The sequence below is a fragment of the Saccostrea cucullata genome, unplaced genomic scaffold, assembly GCF_032062105.1.
Source record: "Saccostrea cucullata isolate Sc308-1 unplaced genomic scaffold, CSIRO_AGI_Scuc_v1 ctg48, whole genome shotgun sequence".
Classification (NCBI taxonomy): domain Eukaryota; kingdom Metazoa; phylum Mollusca; class Bivalvia; order Ostreida; family Ostreidae; genus Saccostrea; species Saccostrea cuccullata.
In genome coordinates, this window is record NW_026930219.1 from 269297 (window position 1) to 287119 (window position 17823).

The 17823-nt window shown below is 33.1% G+C and overlaps 1 protein-coding gene across 1 annotated transcript; it reads right to left on the reverse strand.

Annotated features, from left to right (window-relative positions):
* Positions 1-739: 739 nt before the first annotated feature.
* LOC134283294 (serine/threonine-protein kinase N2-like) lies at positions 740-17739 on the reverse strand. Its single transcript, XM_062765756.1, has 21 exons — positions 17492-17739; positions 13146-13461; positions 11648-11733; positions 11186-11354; positions 10605-10759; positions 9924-10165; positions 9291-9445; positions 8375-8484; positions 7401-7544; positions 7210-7285; positions 6986-7117; positions 6731-6894; positions 5243-5451; positions 4914-4986; positions 4413-4592; positions 3819-3970; positions 2803-3022; positions 2425-2532; positions 2242-2322; positions 1780-1839; positions 740-1605 (listed from the first exon to the last, which is right to left on the reverse strand). Exons 1-21 carry the CDS (start codon positions 17522-17524, stop codon positions 1462-1464), a joined length of 3009 nt encoding a protein of 1002 aa, XP_062621740.1. The 5' UTR covers positions 17525-17739; the 3' UTR covers positions 740-1461.
* Positions 17740-17823: the final 84 nt, after the last annotated feature.

A 17823-nucleotide genomic window follows, 5' to 3' on the forward strand; every position in this document is an offset into this window, starting at 1 on the left:
GATTTGCAGTAAAACATTGTATTTTTTTTCAATTTAATGAGAAATGGACAGGCTTTCGCCTACATCCATGCAAGATGTAGGCGCCTGTCCGTTTTATTTCTCCGAAGAGCAGTTTGTCTGTTAGTTAACTGTTTCCTTCCTCAAAGACCTTTGAAATAATTTTAGTATTGCTCATCGAATGTTCCCATGAACTTCCTAATCACATGCCTGTCCTTTATTGTCTCTAGAAAATAGTGGCTGTTAAAACAACCTTTTCAAAAACCACCTAGACAACGGAAGTCAATTTCTTAAAATTTATACTAGATCATGATCAAGACATATGTCATATAGGAAAAATCTTTTTAAAAGTATTCTACAGAACATACGACAATGCCACATTTGATCTTGACAAGCAAGATCCTAGATAGTGCAGATGAAAATTTGTTTATATCAGTGGTTCTTGAGCAGAAGTTGAAATGTGAAAAGTTTACAGACAGAAGGATGAGGGACAATAAGTGATCAGATAAGCTCACTTTCAGCTCAGGTGAGCTAAAAATTGTTAATTTTAGGGAGAAGTAATTTTAGCGATTTCATAATGTCCAAAAAAGCTAAACAACTGATATGGAATAAATCGTTAGCAATTCAATCTTAGCGATCTCAAAACCCTTGCTAATAATGCCAAAATAGAATCCTTGCTGAAAATTCTGCTTATACAGTACTTAGTATTTAAAAGCCAAATATTAAGTAATAAAACAAACAATCAGCTTATTTCATGTTTATTCATTATAACTCCCAATAAAATGACTGGGCAATGAATTCCCTCAGTAGCAACAATCAATAAGAAATGTGTACAAAGCTATTAATGCACTAATTTATTCATAACTTTCCAAATATTCACATAATATTTACTAATCGACTCCCTTATAAATAGATGCTGTGATTCACACATCTCCTCCATAAAGACCACAGAAATATCACAGTTGAGGGGAAGATATTCTCATATTAACCAGTCAACACGGGCCTCCGCTCAGACAGCAGGTGCCCTTGCACACATTTGTACAATATTATGACTGAATGCACCAACATTTAACCTTGTAGATTTGCACAACTCTTTGCAGGAGTCTATCCCTGTACTGTAGTAGACTGACATGAACATTAACTAATGATTCTCATCCCTGCTCCAGTACTAATGATAATGAAATGGAGAAATCAATGTGACTTTGTTCTTGCTACGTGAGCAGGTATGGTGAAAGTGCATAAATGTTATTTTAACCTTCAACATAAAAGCAGTGTGTTCTAACATATAATACTTCTTGACATTTGATCCAAGCAATATATTTGTAAGTTAGCAACATTCAATCCTCACTGAATTTTCTGCTTGCTTGATCAATGCCAGTGAAAAATGCTGGCAACATGGAAACTGGAAGAATACTGATGCAGACTGTCTCTGGTCAGTTGACCTTTGAACTTTGTGACCCACTGCTAGCACCAATCAGCAATGTAGTTAAAGTCTCTAAACAGTGACTGATCCTCAGGAGCTAATGATTTACGGTCTTTGGCAGGAGTTAGCACGGCCCTCTCTTGAGTGAATTCCTCATCGAAATTGCTCACATCTTCAGAATGTTTCTACAATAAAAAGGACCCAAATATGTTTTAACATACCCCTTTCCACAAATATTTCAAATTCTGTAAAAAATTATTTGAAGAAAGTTTTGTGTAGTTTGAAATGAATTACACAAGTATTGTTATCACAAATTTTGTCATTTTTTTTTTTTGAATTATTTTTTTCCAAATACATACCACTGTAGGAACAAATGGAGGCTTAACTTTCTTCATGAGCAAGTCATCCCAGGCCAAATTCTGTAAAAGAATATCAAACTCACATGTCAAAAAGTTTTAATAATTTTACATGCAAATGCAAGCCTATAACTAAACATAATGAGACAAATTTGCTACAACCTGCAGATAAGCAAAACTTTTTTTTCATTGTAAATACTCAAGAATAGTAATATTCCTAATTATATACTTGTGTTTTGAACCAGAAACAAACATGTATCCTTCTTGGAACTTCATGTAATGTATAATGTATTACTATTGCATCTGACAAATAGTATAAAGGGTAACTTGTCTGCACATTTGACAAAATCTCTGCATTATCATGGCTATGAACTAGACTAAATTCATTTAAATTCCAAGACATTGCAGAATAGCTTTGATTCAGTTGACAGTACTTCAGTGAGACAATAAACAAACTAGACTGACCCTAAAGAATGCCTGTTTCTTGACATCATCAGCATCTCTTTCACTGGACCCCAACCTGCGATCAGGATTCCTCCTCAAAAGCTACAAACGCATCAAATAAATTAACAGATTAAAGCAAAATAAAGTTGCTTAAAAGGCTTTGCATCAATTTTTTTTCTTGAAACACTAAACAATGACACATACCCTCCTCATGATAGCTATGGCTTCTGTGGACAAGAAGCGGGGATACCGGACCTCTTCATTGACGATGCTATCAAAAACTTCCTCCTCATCATCACCAGGGAAAGGAGACTGAAAAAGAATCAAGCAGTTTAGAAACAGTGTATTATTTAGTACTCATATACACATTGTAATAGTACCTTCTTCTGAGTAACAATAGTAAGAATACCAGGACCTCCTACTGTATCAGGAGTGACTTGATGCTCTATAATTACTTCCTTTCGAGGTTTCTCACAGGTACTTGCCAAATTCAAGCCAACCTCATACCAAACTTGCATTCTATGAATGCATTCACAGATCTGTTCACCTGACATTTCTTTAATATAAATGCTCTATATTTACCTCTCCCACCAACATCTCAAAGATAAGTACTCCGAGGCCCCACCAGTCCACTGATCTGGTGTAAGACGTCTCTGTCAGAACCTCTGGTGCCAGGAACTCAGGGGTCCCACAGAATGTGCTCGTTCTGTCACCATAGCCCATCCCCTCTTTACACAACCCAAAGTCGGCTATTTTCAAATAACCCTCTTGGTCTAGCAATAAATTATCTAACTTCAAGTCCCTGGAAAAAAAAACATAGTACCTTTAATTTAAATTTCCTTTCAAAGTTTTAGACATCAATACTATTATCACAAATATTTCTTATAAATACTGTAACAAAGCAAAGTCCAAGAACTATATGCGGTACATTGCACATCTTTGCCCCCACAAAAGTCAAATTTGGAAAAATTCTTGAAATGTGCTGAATTTTATAAATTTTATGAGAAATATAAATGAACAGATCATATTATAGTTTCAAAGTAGTTAACTGACAATTTTTGTTTTTATGACCTCAAAAACTAGTTCAATTTTATGTCATTTTTTAGAAAGAGGACAAAATTTCAACAATTTTAGCTTTAAAACTTATAGAGTGTAAGTTTGCTCAGGAACAATATTTACATATTTCATTGATAATGATATTATCATTCTACACATAATATCAGGATATTGAGCCTGATCTGATCTGCGCTCGGTGACTTTTACTCAAAATATCAACGTAAAACATACATTTTTCTGTACAAATCATGAAATTTTAAACTTACGCCATTTTCTTGACGTCATTTCAAACATATGACGTCATTGCTAATGAAAATATTCAGTGTTTTGAAGTCAGCATATATTCCCCTGTTTAAGAACATAATTAAATATTTCTCCGTCAAAGTTTTGATTTTGGGGGGCAAATATTGGTTATTACAAAATAAAGTTCTTTTATTCTTTTGAATTTATGAGCCTAAGGTGCATTCTTAGTTTTATGAATTATAGTGTTAATGGATAAAATTCATTTTAAACTAGCAAAAGAAAGTTGTTATTTTTCTTACCTATAAACTATATCATGTTCATGTAAATACTGGAGACCTAACACTACACAACCAGAGTAGAACACAGTACGAGGCTCGGAGAAAACGTCGCTGTGGATGTGCATCATTAAATCACCTCCACAAGCGTACTCCATAACAAATATAACATGAGCCTGAAATTACAAAATAAGCATTAGTCACTCAAAAACACAAAATATAATGGGTTAAATATTTTGCTGATTTTTTAAAAATCAGTTCCTTATCACTGCTCTGAGTCCTTGAATCAAATTAAAATGTTTAGAAAATTGGATTAGAGTATTAAAATCTCCATTTATTTCCCATAAAAGTTTCAAGTACAGTTAAACCTCATTATTTCAAACTTAATGGAACCATGAGATATCCAATGATTTGGTATCAAGGATAAAATACTTTAAGAGTAAGCGATTGGGTCTTTCAATTCATTGCAGCATTTCCATAATAAATAAATGTCTGTGTTCAAGATACCAGACTTCAACTGTATATGTAATAAATTTCACTGCAACAGGATCTAACTGACATCTCTTTTCATACAGCTAATATACAAGTTAACTTTTAATAAAGACTTTATACACTTACCTCAGTTTGAAAACAAGCAAATAAATTAACAAGGAATGGATGTCGCATGGAATTAATAACTTCAAAGATTCTCTTTTCAGACATCAAGCTTTCCACCTCATCTCGAGCAATAATGTCTGGCTTTTTCAGAGCTTTCAAGGCATAATATTCATTGGTATTTTTGTACTCCGCCAAGATAACCTGTAGGTAATAGTATTGTGTCATATCAATAAACATACAATGGTCAAAACTAGGCCAACATTTTCAATAAATTTCAAAGTACCTTTGATTTTTCATTTTTTTCCGTTTCTGTTTTATTTTTTGACTTTTGGGGGTCAATAAAATCAGCAAAACTTAAAAAACTCACTTCTTAAATTCTTTTTTTTTTTCTCAAAAAGTTTTTAAATATAAAAAGGCTAATAAAATATCACAGACATACATGTGTATATATCTATTAAGCATCATAGTCTAATATAACATTCATAAACACATAAGAAAGCATTCAGTAGCAAAGACTCCTACTTTTCCGAAATGCCCTCTTCCCAGTACACTTATGGGCCTGAACTCATCCATGTTCACATGCTGGCTTGAATAGCTGCATAAAAAAAGTAGCAAAGATAAGTCTGTGCTCACAAGTAAAACGTAACCTCACAATAATAGGATCAAAGAACAAAAACAAGGGACTTAACACCACAAAGAAAGGAGTGAAAACCTTCATGCAAGGAAACTTGGTTCCAAACTAAGAATATAAAGGAAGTGAAGCATCAAGGAAAGAAGAATATAAACTGATAATGGGATAAATACTCCAGAAATACAATAAAAGGACAAAAAAGAAGCTTTAAAAAACCTACTCAGTTTCCATTGCATAAGACTGTTGTCTGGAAGACTTGGGTGTTTCTACTGATGACTGTGGAGGCAGGCGGGGCTGAACTGGGGGTGAGGGGGCGCGGTAGTCCTTGTAAGACACAGGTCGAGCGTTGGCTGGGGCCGGCTCCATGTTGTCAAGGTCTATCACATTAGACTGGTCATCTGGCAGGAAGTCAAACGACTTCAAGGCATCCTATACACAGAAAGTGAATTTAATAAAATCTATTTTAAACCAGAAGTCTCTGTCGAGACTGAAGCTCTACTGGTTTGTACTTATAGCAAAGGAAGAGAAAAGTACTTAAGCAGTTGGAAATTGAAACTTTTCAACAGCAATAAATAGTATAATGATCCTTGATTAAGTCTCTTTATGTTCTTAGTGCAGTCTACTTGCATGCCACATTTATATTATAATCAGACTAAAATTGTATTTGGAGTAGCATTTTGAAAGAATTTCACAGAAATTTCTATTTTTAGTAACCATGGCAACACCATTCATCAAAAATCAAAAACCGATACACAGAGTTACGTAGTGTAGTCTACTTGTGTGCCAAGTTACCGGTATATTGAATTCGGACCAAAACTCTAGAAGGAGTAGCATTTTGAAAGAATTTCACAGAAATTTCTATTTTTAGTAACCACAGCAACACCGTTCATTAAAATCAAAAACCGATATATAGAATTATGTATCTTATTGTAGTCTACTTGTGTGCCAAGTTATATTGAAATCAGACTAAAACTGTAGAAGGAGTAGCATTTTGAAAGAATTTCACAGAAATTTCTATTTTTAGTAACCACGGCAACACCGTTCATCGAAATCAAAAACCAATACACAGAATTATGTATCTTGGTTTAGTATACTTGTGTGCCAAGATATATTGAAATCAGACCAAAACTGTAGGAGGAGTAGCATTTTAAAGGAATTTCACAGATACTTCTATTTTTAGTAACCAAGGCAACACCATTAATCAAAAACCTATACACAGAGTTTTGTATCTTAGCGTAGTCTACTTGTGTGCAAAGTTATATTGAAATCAGACTAAAACTGTAGGAGGAGTATCATTTTGAAAGAATTGTTTACACGGCAACACAGACAAAAAGATATACAGAATTATGTACGTAGTCTACTTGTGTGCAAAGTTATATTGAAATCAGACCAAAACTGTAGGAGGAGTAGCATTTTGAAAAATTGTTTACAGACAGACAGACAGACGGACAGCTAGACAGCTAGACAGACGGACGGATGACGGACGCATTACTATCGCATAAGCTCTTCTGGTCTCTGACCAGTAGAGCTAAAAATTCAGGTATTATTTGACAGTATTTTTAATAAAGCTTAATAAACCTTGCATAAAGCTTTGACCATGATCATAGTTGATAAAATATATGTACGTACAAGTTATAATCATGTTTAGCAAAGACAAAATTATATTAAGAGCATCCAAATCATTTGACAGACTAGTCACTTTGTCTACCTGCACAGCAGTTTCTCGCTGGTGAGGGGGTGTTGTAAATTCATTTTTTGCATAAAGAATGGAAGGTGGGGAGGAATCTGGTATTCGTGGTGGTCGCTCCCCAGGGGACATGGGCTCAAAATTGATCTGATGAATAGGGGGTCCCCTGTCTGAAGACATTATACCTACAAAGGTTAAATAAAATGATGCAAGATATATTGGTATACAGTGATTCTGTTTCATAATCTCTGAGAAACATACTGCAACTTGTCGAACCTGGGGATGTAATTTGAGTAGGTGGGGAGAGTGCGTTGGAGTCTGTGCATTGCTGTGGCAGTGACCTTTTCATGAGACGACCCCATGTAGCAACATTGATGTTGACCTGCTTAGCTCTCAAAATGTCCTTTCCTGAAAAAAGTAAATTAAACGAAACAAATTACAACAAGCTGTGCATCTGAGTCAGCTACCAACAATAATTTAAGTCTCTCCATGTAATCTACCTTTGTGTTTTGGGAATATTTTTCTCTGTCTTTGAAGTCTTGGCTTTCTCGACAAAGTAGGATTTAAAAATGTAATCTGAAATAATAATGTAAATACATGCATATGAAGCAGCACAATAAAATGCAAGTCACACAAATACATGGACATGGTATTATGACCAACACAAGGAATACGTTAAAGCTATTCTTACCTCAGCAAACAGTATTCCCTGTGGTTCCAGATGAATGGCCATGCCATGTCGCTGGTTATCCAGGAAATCCTCCAATCTTAGGAATTTGATAGCTGCCATCTGTCTCCAATCTCGCCAGTATATTGCTATTTCCAGTTCCCTAGACTGTGTAAACATTTAAAAACATTATATTTCCACAGGAAACACATTAAAACATGTAATATTTATGTATTTTCAAGCACATGCAGGTACTTGCACCAGGTGGATACTTTTCATAATTTTTCCAAGGGACATTTAGAATGTAATCACTGTAAGCAAAGTTTGTATAAGATGCCAGTGACTTAAAGTTGTAAAGACTTAGAGAGCTTCTAATTTACTCAAATTCAATTTTGATTGTATTTATTACACACTTGTTGCTAAAAAGTTAACTCAAATTTATCTGTGTAACTTTATGCTGTTCTGTTCTATAAACAACTTGTTAAATTATTCTGTGAATCTGTGTGAACATCTTGGTACAGTTCTATAATAAACTTGTTTTGTTTTGAACATATTTTATTGACACGCAAAAGGATAAGAAACAAGTTCTAACAACTTACTAGTTCTTCTCCTTGTTATACTTGTTATACCCCTATGTGAATCTATATGACATACTTTGCCTAGTTCTAAAACAAACTTACATGTATCAAACCACTATCTGACTTTGTGTTACTTCCTATGTCTAAAATAGACTTGTTAAACCGTTATCTGACTCTGTGTGCATTCCTTAGTTTTATAATAAACTCGCTTTACCTTTATGCTATATAATCTCTATCTGAATTTATATGACTTACTCTGTCCTGTTCTATATTTTACATTCTATATATCTCTTACTGAATCTATGTGACTTACTCCATCCAGTTCTCTGATAAACTTGTTATATCTCTGACTTTAAGTGACTCATTCTGTCCAGTTCTATATTAGCATGCTATATATCTCTATCTGAATCTAAATCTTACTCTGTCCAGTTCTATACTAAATCGATGATCCCAGCACTGTTGACTTAGAGACTTCCAGCTCGTCTGAGACTGCTGCATGTTGTCCAGTTTTACCACCGCCATCACCTCATCTAAAATATTTCAACTAGACTTTGTAACTTGTAATATATGTAAGTTGTCCTGCAAGAATGCATTTAATGTTTTTCCAACAACAATTCCATTCAAAATTTTCTGTACCCAATACTCTAGAACCATCTCCAATCTCACAAGAAAAAAAAAGGAAAATTCACCTTGCCCCCCCCTCCCCCCGAAAAAAATTTGTCAAACATAAACAAACTCCTAGGGAAAAGTGAATAGGCTTATAGGCTTTCAAAACACTTCCTCTTCTGACAATTTTTTCTGAATAACTCCAAGTATTGTACAAGTATTTAATGGTGCAATTTTAATGAGTTGTATGAAAGTTTATCAGAATTCTTAAAACACGTTAGAAATCCACTTCATGTTTATTTTCAGTATTTGAAATTCACTCACTTCATTTTATTTATAAAATATGGTAAGACATATCCTATGACTTTTCTTCTTTAAATTTAGTTCCTTATAAAATTGCTTTAAAAAAATTCATAAGCTATTATTCTCAGATGAAATACATGACTTGTGATCTGTTATCTTCAAACCTAACACTTGATTGGTTAGGTACCAATTCTAAATTTATTGACCCTCATTACAAGCAACCTTGGTACCCACTTCACAACATACATGTATTTAACACTGGCACATGCTCAAATATCTAAAAACTTCCTTCTCTAACAGTTGTCTACACTTGATACCTAGGATCCACCCACTGTCCCCTGTAATACTAGAGTATATATTACACGCTTAAGGAAGTTTAAATCAGAGCAAGCTTCACTTATTGCTTGCATGATCTACGTCTACTTACTGGAAAGTTCCTCCTTGACGGTGTACGTCTTTGTACTGCTTCGCTTTGATCCCCTGAGTAGACTCTTACTCTCACCAGGACTGGACAAGAGCAGCTGCAGATTATCTTTTTTTCTTCCAGGAATGTCTTCTAGTAAACCTTGGCACCCAACAAGTCTAAACAAAGAAAAGTATACTCTATGCCTCATACTTTTATCATAATCTTGGCTTCACTCTATATCTGTATCTCTCAAAGCAGCTTTGCCTGAGAGATAAGTAAATATGATAGCTTTAATTCTTAACTTTTCTTTCTTGGTTTTATTTTTTTGTTTTCATAATATGTAGATGAACAGCAAAATATAATTGACTCTACTTGAATTCCACAGAATCATGCTAAAGGTCCTGGCATCCAATACTTTCATACGTGTTCCAGTAACTGACACAAATTATTAATTAATTTACAAGGAAGTTGGTGATTAACACAAACAAGTAACAATTCATAAACTCAAAATGTACATCCTAATCAGCAAACAGTATCACCAACTAATAACTGTGGTTACTTCAAAATTTGGCCCGTGTTTATTGATTAACTGGGAACTTTGGTTTTCTTTAGTTTCCATGGTAACTATTGACCTTGACCTTGCTTCTCACTCACCTGACCTCCAGTTTGCCTGTAATGGCTGCTGATTTGGAGAAGGGAGAAGAATTTTGTGATTTCGAGTCTCGGTTTAATGAATCCTCCCTAGAAGCATATCCAGGAGACATAGTCACAGCATCCAACTCTTTCTTCAACATTTCTATTTTTTTAGACTTAGGTTCAAGTTCATTGCACCGATTTTCCAGTGAGATTCGTAACAGCTCTAGTTTCTGACTTGATTCTGTCAACTTCAGTGTTGCCTTAATAAGAATATAATAATAAAAATAATAATAATTAAATATTCAAAAGCAATTCTTCCTATGCAGCATATGTAAGTAAAATGTGAACTTTTTTTTCTTTTATTAATAATCAATTTATTATTTGAAATACATATATGAATACATACACTAAAATATACTGAAAAGAAGTTTATTTCACACTTCTTTTCACCATTTTTTTCTTTTGCACCTTTTAGTAGGTATTTGCATTGTTGAAAATTATAATTACACATTACACATGTTTATTCAATGGAATTCTGACATACATTTATTTTCTTTCCTGAGAGCATTTATGCAAGGAAAATTCAACACATGAAGAGATATTTTCCTCCAATACAATACTATAAAATCATTCTACTTGTATATATCCCCAAAAAAGTATTTGAAGAATCAGATTTCAAATAGGAAAATCAAGCAATACCTCTTTCAAAGCTTTGCTGTCAGGAGATTTAGAATTCTGAAGAAGTTTCAGGACATTCTTGGCTCCATCCTGTACAGCCGACTCTATTTTTAGATGATGACGCAACTCCTCTATTCTCAGCTCCAAGGGAGATAAAACCTCACAACGTTGGGTTGCTACAAGGAAATTTCAGGCTTTTTTCAAAATCCATTTCATAAGTATGTATTCATATCAGCAGTCATATAGCCTTTACTTTACCATGTTTACAACAAACACAATAGTGTACATAAAAAACAAAAAAAAACAAAAACAAAAACATGAATTAGCATGACATTAAGGGAAAACCTTCACAGTTGTCAACAACTTACTGTGTATGTAATTTAAGAGGATTCATACTTTGGTATTTTTGGTGCAATACTTGTATAAATTTATTACATGACAAAGTTGTTCTCATGGTACTAATATATCCCTGATCGATTCTTGTGCTAAATTTTGATGTGCTTAAATAAGCAAAGGGGATTAGTTACAGAACACGACCAACTGTTTAAATGTTTCAAAAGTGCACTTATTTTCTCATTATACCATAAGATGTAATATTTTACCATCATCCATATTTGTAGCATCTTGAGTGACCTTCAGCATCTGCATTCTGATGATCTCCATCTTTGTTTTGGCGTCTGACAACATCTGCTGAGCCTCGGCGAGCATCTTCTTGTCACGGAAATTTCCGCTGCTGTACATGTTGATCATGTTCTCTGCTCCCTGCTTTACCTGGAGAAATCATCGGTCACCAGAATCTTAATCTCAGTGTTTCATTGAATTTCTTTCTTGATACCCTCAACTTCTGAGGATTCCAATTGCAAATGCTTATTAAATACAGAAATCAGCAACCCTTTTATGTGAATAAATGTTTTTATAATGAAAAGATAATATTTCAGGGCAAAATATTCAAAATTAAAGATTTAAAAGATTTTGAAATTTAAATCTTCTTAGAAATACATGTATTCTAGACAAATGGAAGTCTTTGTTGATCTGTGAGTTTCTGCAAGTGTCAATACAAGTACCTTGTTCTCAATCTCGTATTGCTTTTCTAGAGAGGTAAGTCTCTGAGACACGGGGTCCATGTCTACAGCATCCTTATCTCTGTCATCTGGAAATATATACATCACACATTAATTCACAGAAGGGACAAGGGAATTTTAACATTTTATTATAGGATATAGTATGTATACAGGTGCTTGATCAGTATTGCTTACAGTGTGATATTTTTTTTTTAGTTCCATTTGACACTTGTACTTTATGAGGAAAAGTAAATGATCCTATTCTGTATTAATGCATTATCATTTAAGTAACTCATAAAGAATCATATGTCTATTAGGATTTAATTTTCTTAATGTCACAAACAGGAAGAAAGTTGTTGCTTAAATACAATTAAAGTCATCTACATATAGAGTAAGATGACAGTTCCATCAATACCAAGACTAAGTAATGCTCCAAAGTTCCCAGTTAATCAATAAACACGGGCCAAACTGACAGATCCAATAGGTGTATCTCATATAGATAAGCCATTCATATTTGTTGTTGACAAGGGGTACGATTCAGGAGAATTATTTACGGGTGGTTTATGTTCCTGGCGGTAGGGGAACACACTCAGACTTTAAGTAGTTCAAGTAGCCGTAAAAACTGGAAGTAGTATATCTAAAACACTTAGGGGGATGTGGTAAATGTTTCAAGGACCTTCAAGTAGTTTTCATTTGTTTTAGTGTCATCTAGTTTGTACAAATATATATGATAGTAGAATAAGATGTTAGAATAAGAAATTTTGTCAACAAAAAAAGAAATCTTGCAATCTCTATATCTGACTGGGAAATAGATGGCATCTTATTGGTCAAATACCATGAACATGAATAACACTACATTTGAAATCACATTTTCTACATTAATAAACAGAACATGTAAAAATTTTATTCTAATTCTTTCAATGCAAATATCAAACATGACAGAGTCCTGGAAGGCCTAATAAACAATGCTTGTTTTCAGTATTCCATGTCATCGTTATTCAATTTCATAGTGCCAATTGAATTTTTTCTTTGTGTTTCTTCATTGAAGACTAGAATTTTTTCTCTAGTGTACAAAAACTTTTACTTAAACTTTAAGTCAAAGATATGCTTTCAACCACCATTTCTTTTGTCATTATTGTTGCGTACATGCTTTGTTTTTTGAATTTTTACATACCTAACTCCCTAACCAATGTTTTTTTTCTGCCGCAACAGAAACTACATATTTTTTCAGAGGCCTAGTGTTAGCAATCCTTAGCAAAACAAAGAGCATTTACCATGTTCACAATTATAAAATAGTTTACAAAGTTCTTGTTAAATCCAAATTTGTAAAATTCCCTATCTCTTCTCTCATTTTTACATTCTCTCATCTTTACAGGTGAGCTTTTGTGGCTCAACTATTGAATTTCAATGTTTTCAATTGAACAAAGAGTTGTATCCCATTCTTTTCTTCATATATAGCCTATATAGGAATAAAACTAATCACTTTCCACATTGAGATTACCTGACAATGCATCATGAACACTAGTACTATTGGACACCAGCAGATAAGCATTAATTTCCTGGAGATCATTCTGCAGTTCCTTCAGTTTGTTATTGGACTTCTTCACGATACTCTGAACGTCTGACATACTTTTCTTGTCCGTTGTCACTTCCCTCAATTTCTCTGCCCCCTCTTTGATCTTCATTTCTTTTCTAATCTCCTTTTTCAGATGTTCCCGCATTTCATCAAGTCTTTGTTGTAGATCATTTTCGCTTAAGTTTGGATCAAACCCAAATCTCTTGCCGATCTCTGTGTAGGAGTTGACCATGGCACCTCCCTGTATAGCCAAAAATTAAAGAAGGTTCAGCTTAAAAGTATCAAGATGAAAAAAATATTAAAGCATTCTGGATTTCCTTCAGCAAACAGGTGTGATTTATGACATAATGGAAATAAAATTTATCATTTAACACTTTGAACAACTGATTATTAAAAGTCTATTTTAAATCATACAAGAATCTGTTTTCTGAATTCTTAAATATATTACATTGCAATTTTGATCTCCTCTCCATCACCACCCATATCTACAAAAAGGTAGCTAGAGTGTGATACTAACAATAATTAAGATTTAATTTTCTTTTTTCTTCATCATGTTATGTTATTCGTTCCTCTACTCGGCCATTTTCTATTCTCAAATCTAATATCATTCTTGGATTCTCAGCAGTCTGACTACAGTTGGACACATTAATTTATGATAATGTCCAAATCAGTTAAATAAAATTTGTCTTAGACTAAATTGTTAATGTAGAAATTTATGCACTGAGTTTATTCCATAATCTTTCTTCTTGTAAAGAAACATTGCATATAAATATTCTCATTGTAGCAGTTTCTCTGCTTTGTAGATCCCAGTGAAGATTGTGGGCACTGTGGATACAAATTCACAGTTAAATTCCAATATCCAATAAATTAATGTAATTAATAGCATGCAGAAATTTTATTATTTGATTACTGTATAGAGTTACTATGCATGAAGATCCCCTTAAAACATTAAGATAATAATTTATAATTATATTGGAAAAAGGAACAAACAATTTATTAACAAGAACAAATAAGTACCTAAAAAGGGAATCATTGGCTTTGAATTGCCCATCTCTCTTGTTTGTTTTAACATGATTAAGACTGGGCTTATTATAAATTATACATATATTTAGGCATGTGTACAGTAATATCAAGGAAATATTACAGAAAATTGATAACCTATATACAGTATATTTACTTCTTTACTTCTACCATTTTATATTTTCCTGCTCTAACATTATGATGTTTAAATGTGTAAATAAAATTGAATCTGATATTTATTAAACTGTTGTGTAATACTGAGAAAAAAAACCCCTCTTTACATGTATCTGACAATGTCCAATAATACTTCATCTGATAGTGCCACTTCCTTGTCATAATGTAAATATTTCAACAAACAGTTCTTTATCGCATTATAAAATGAAGACACGAGTCTAAATACTATAACGTTACTTAAATAAGCTTTAAAATTTTCTTTTCAAATCTGCCTTAATATCTAGTGTTTTCTGCTTCCTCATTCTAAATTACACATAAAAAACAATTCAAATCTTTTTTTTTAAAGTGTATTGTTATTACTAGTTAATTGCTGCACATTTTTCTTGCATTAACAATGATTAAACAATCAAACTCAGTCAATAATAACTGTAACTTAAGACTGTTTATCATAAATTTAACATTATCAGAGGTTAAAAACCTGTCAACAACATTGTATACACAGTGATTGGGACTTCTCTGATAATCTGACTGTCACTTTTATCTTTTAAACCTTACTCTGCAAAAGTTGCACCTTATGTCTTATTTTAAGTGACTCAATATGTATGCCTTGCCCCATTTCTGTTGAAATTCACTTGACTCATCTCTTACAGGTCATTCTCTTTTAGTGACCCAAAAGATACTTGTTTGGTTTAAATCAGTTGCTTGATAGGTTACCCAACCTTGTGTCATGCAAATTAAAATACTGGGGAAGAAACGGAGTTAAGAAGAGAGCATCCAACACTTCAATAAGCTTTCTGCTCAAAAACTGCATCAAGAAGATTAAAAAATCTTTTGAAGTATATAAAAGCATCTTCTGGCACTTACATTCATGGATGTGTTTCTAATATAACTTCAATTTTACTTGCAATGTTTCCTGTCTAAAACTTGATTCTGGTTTGAGATATGCATCAAGTAACAACATGCACTTTTGAATGCTGGACCTGTTTAAAGGTTACTAGAGCAATAAACAGCCATGTAAAAAGGAATGGTCAAAGGGTGGAGTCGCCTCAATCTAGCAATGCCAGCGGTATAGGTGGCGCTGCGCGCGCATAATTTTGTAAACACAAGGAATTTCGACCCCGATGCACATCATGTTATATTACAAAAACCTTCCCTGCCTTCTTTGATGTTTTGATTGGTGGATATTCTGAAAGTTATGACCTTGAACTAAGTGTATAACAACATTTTATCGGGAAAATCTCATGAGGCATTGTTAGTAAGCGCAATTGAATTTTTGTCAACTGCCCTTTTCAGCTTTAACGATCGAGTACGCGAAAAAAGGGGTGATATTCCACAAGTTTATTGTATAAACTACAGATATCAAAAGATTTCATTCAAGTATGCCCACGTAATATACTTGAAAACATTCGATAATCTCATGTACCCTTAACCGGAAGTTGGGTCAGAGGAAATTCGTTTGTAAATCTTCGTGGCAAAATTAGACTCGTCAATGAAGTTTAAAGCCCCAAACAATGTGTAGAAAGTATTGCAATGTATATTTTGCTGTATTACACATGTGAAGACATATTTTTAATATTATCTGTAAGAAAAATCACGACTGTCACTGAGTGTCAGTGCTAAGAAAGACCGTCAGTACCACTAAAGAAATACAATATACACTATGCAAATAATAAGGCTATATATGAAAGTAATCTCTCTGAAAACTTTAAAAATAAGTTGATCATCTAAAAATTCTCTAACATAATTCCTAGATACGAGTGATGTAACTATGTGCACATTGTCATAAGTAATTCCATGTATTTGTATTTGTATGTTATGTACGTATTTATAAAACTAAATAATGTTACAGTACAAGAATTTTTAGACCAAAAATTTTGAAATGCTTTAAAAGATGGCACTTAGTGACTTACTTACTGATAGTTTATTTTTTTTGTAAGTTTTCATTAAAAATTCTGTTCAGAATTCTTTGAAACTAGTAGTTCTTTGAAACATAGTGGATACAGTTTTCTTAATTTTCATTCTTTCTGAGTGATTGCATTTGATCATTTTGTTTCAATTTTCAGCATAGATTCATTTAAATAACAACACCATTTTATTTTATAAATGACTTGGAATTGCTCAGTAATCTCATATGGTGTATGAATAGGGGGTGTTAGCTATAAGCTGGTATGCTAAACAGTTTTTAACTTGGAGAAAAAGCTTAAAATTTCGAATTTTGGTATGTTGATTTTCAACGTTGTTTCAGCTTCGGAGTACTGGGGTGGTGTTTTTGGTTAATAAACTTTTTTTCTGTTCCTTGTTATTCAAATATTAAGTAACTGCAACATTTATTGCTTTAAAAATCTTCTCAATTTTATCACCTTTTAATTGAGAAGGGAAAAAACCCTATAAATCAACTCATACACTAAATGTAATTAATACAACTCGTTGGGCTTATCTATGTCATGCTCATATGCCACAAGTAGAATAAGATTTCATGGATATAAAGGCACATTCTATACATTGATCATGTTGAAATACAACACAAAACTTATTAATACTGTGAAAAAGTAGCTGAAATTTTAAATACGATTTTAAGCTTAAATTTGGTTTCTTTTTGTTTTACACTTTATTGAAATCATCCTATTTATCATGGTATTGACTGTCCCATAATTGATGAGTAATTTTCATTTTTTGTCTTAATTATTAGTAGAGACATATATCTTTCACCTAGAAGTCATAAAATGTAGAAATTTGATTTTTTTAATGGTCAGCTGGAGTGGGGTTGTGTTTTGCTGGTTTTTGTAATTTATCTGTTTTTCATATTTCACAGGGGTGCCGTACTAAAACGTCTTTCATTTTGTTAAAAATTGTTGTATCAAGTTAATTTTTTCTGTTTTGACTTTTAAATAGGCTGTTGGAAGCACCCACAACAAAAAAATTTTAAAATTTTCATTTTAAAATTTTTGTCTGGCATTGCTACTCAATCAAAATCAGGGCCTGGGAAATTACACGTACATTTGAGTGTTACTCTCTTACTTACATTGTTTAATTACTTCTTAATCAAAACAATAATTACAGATTTAGTGATTTCTTACCTGATAGTAGGAGGTGCCCGAGTCTGTCGCCATCTTTGTTGTTTTTTTGACAAGGAAATGAGTTTCCGAGATGGGAATTATCTTACGCAACGAAACCTCCTTTCTCGATGTCGGATTTTTTTCAAGAAACTGTCAATACTATATTTTTCAGTTCATGCATAATTTTCATGTAATATAAGTCTAATAAATTATGGACGCAAAATGTATTTCATCTTCTTCTATGCCTCTTGGTCGACATTTTTTTCCCAACAATCCGACATGAGAAACCACGTGACGTTGTCACAAATTAAATACACCAATCGTAGTAAATCTTACAAAACAGCTTCGGTTTC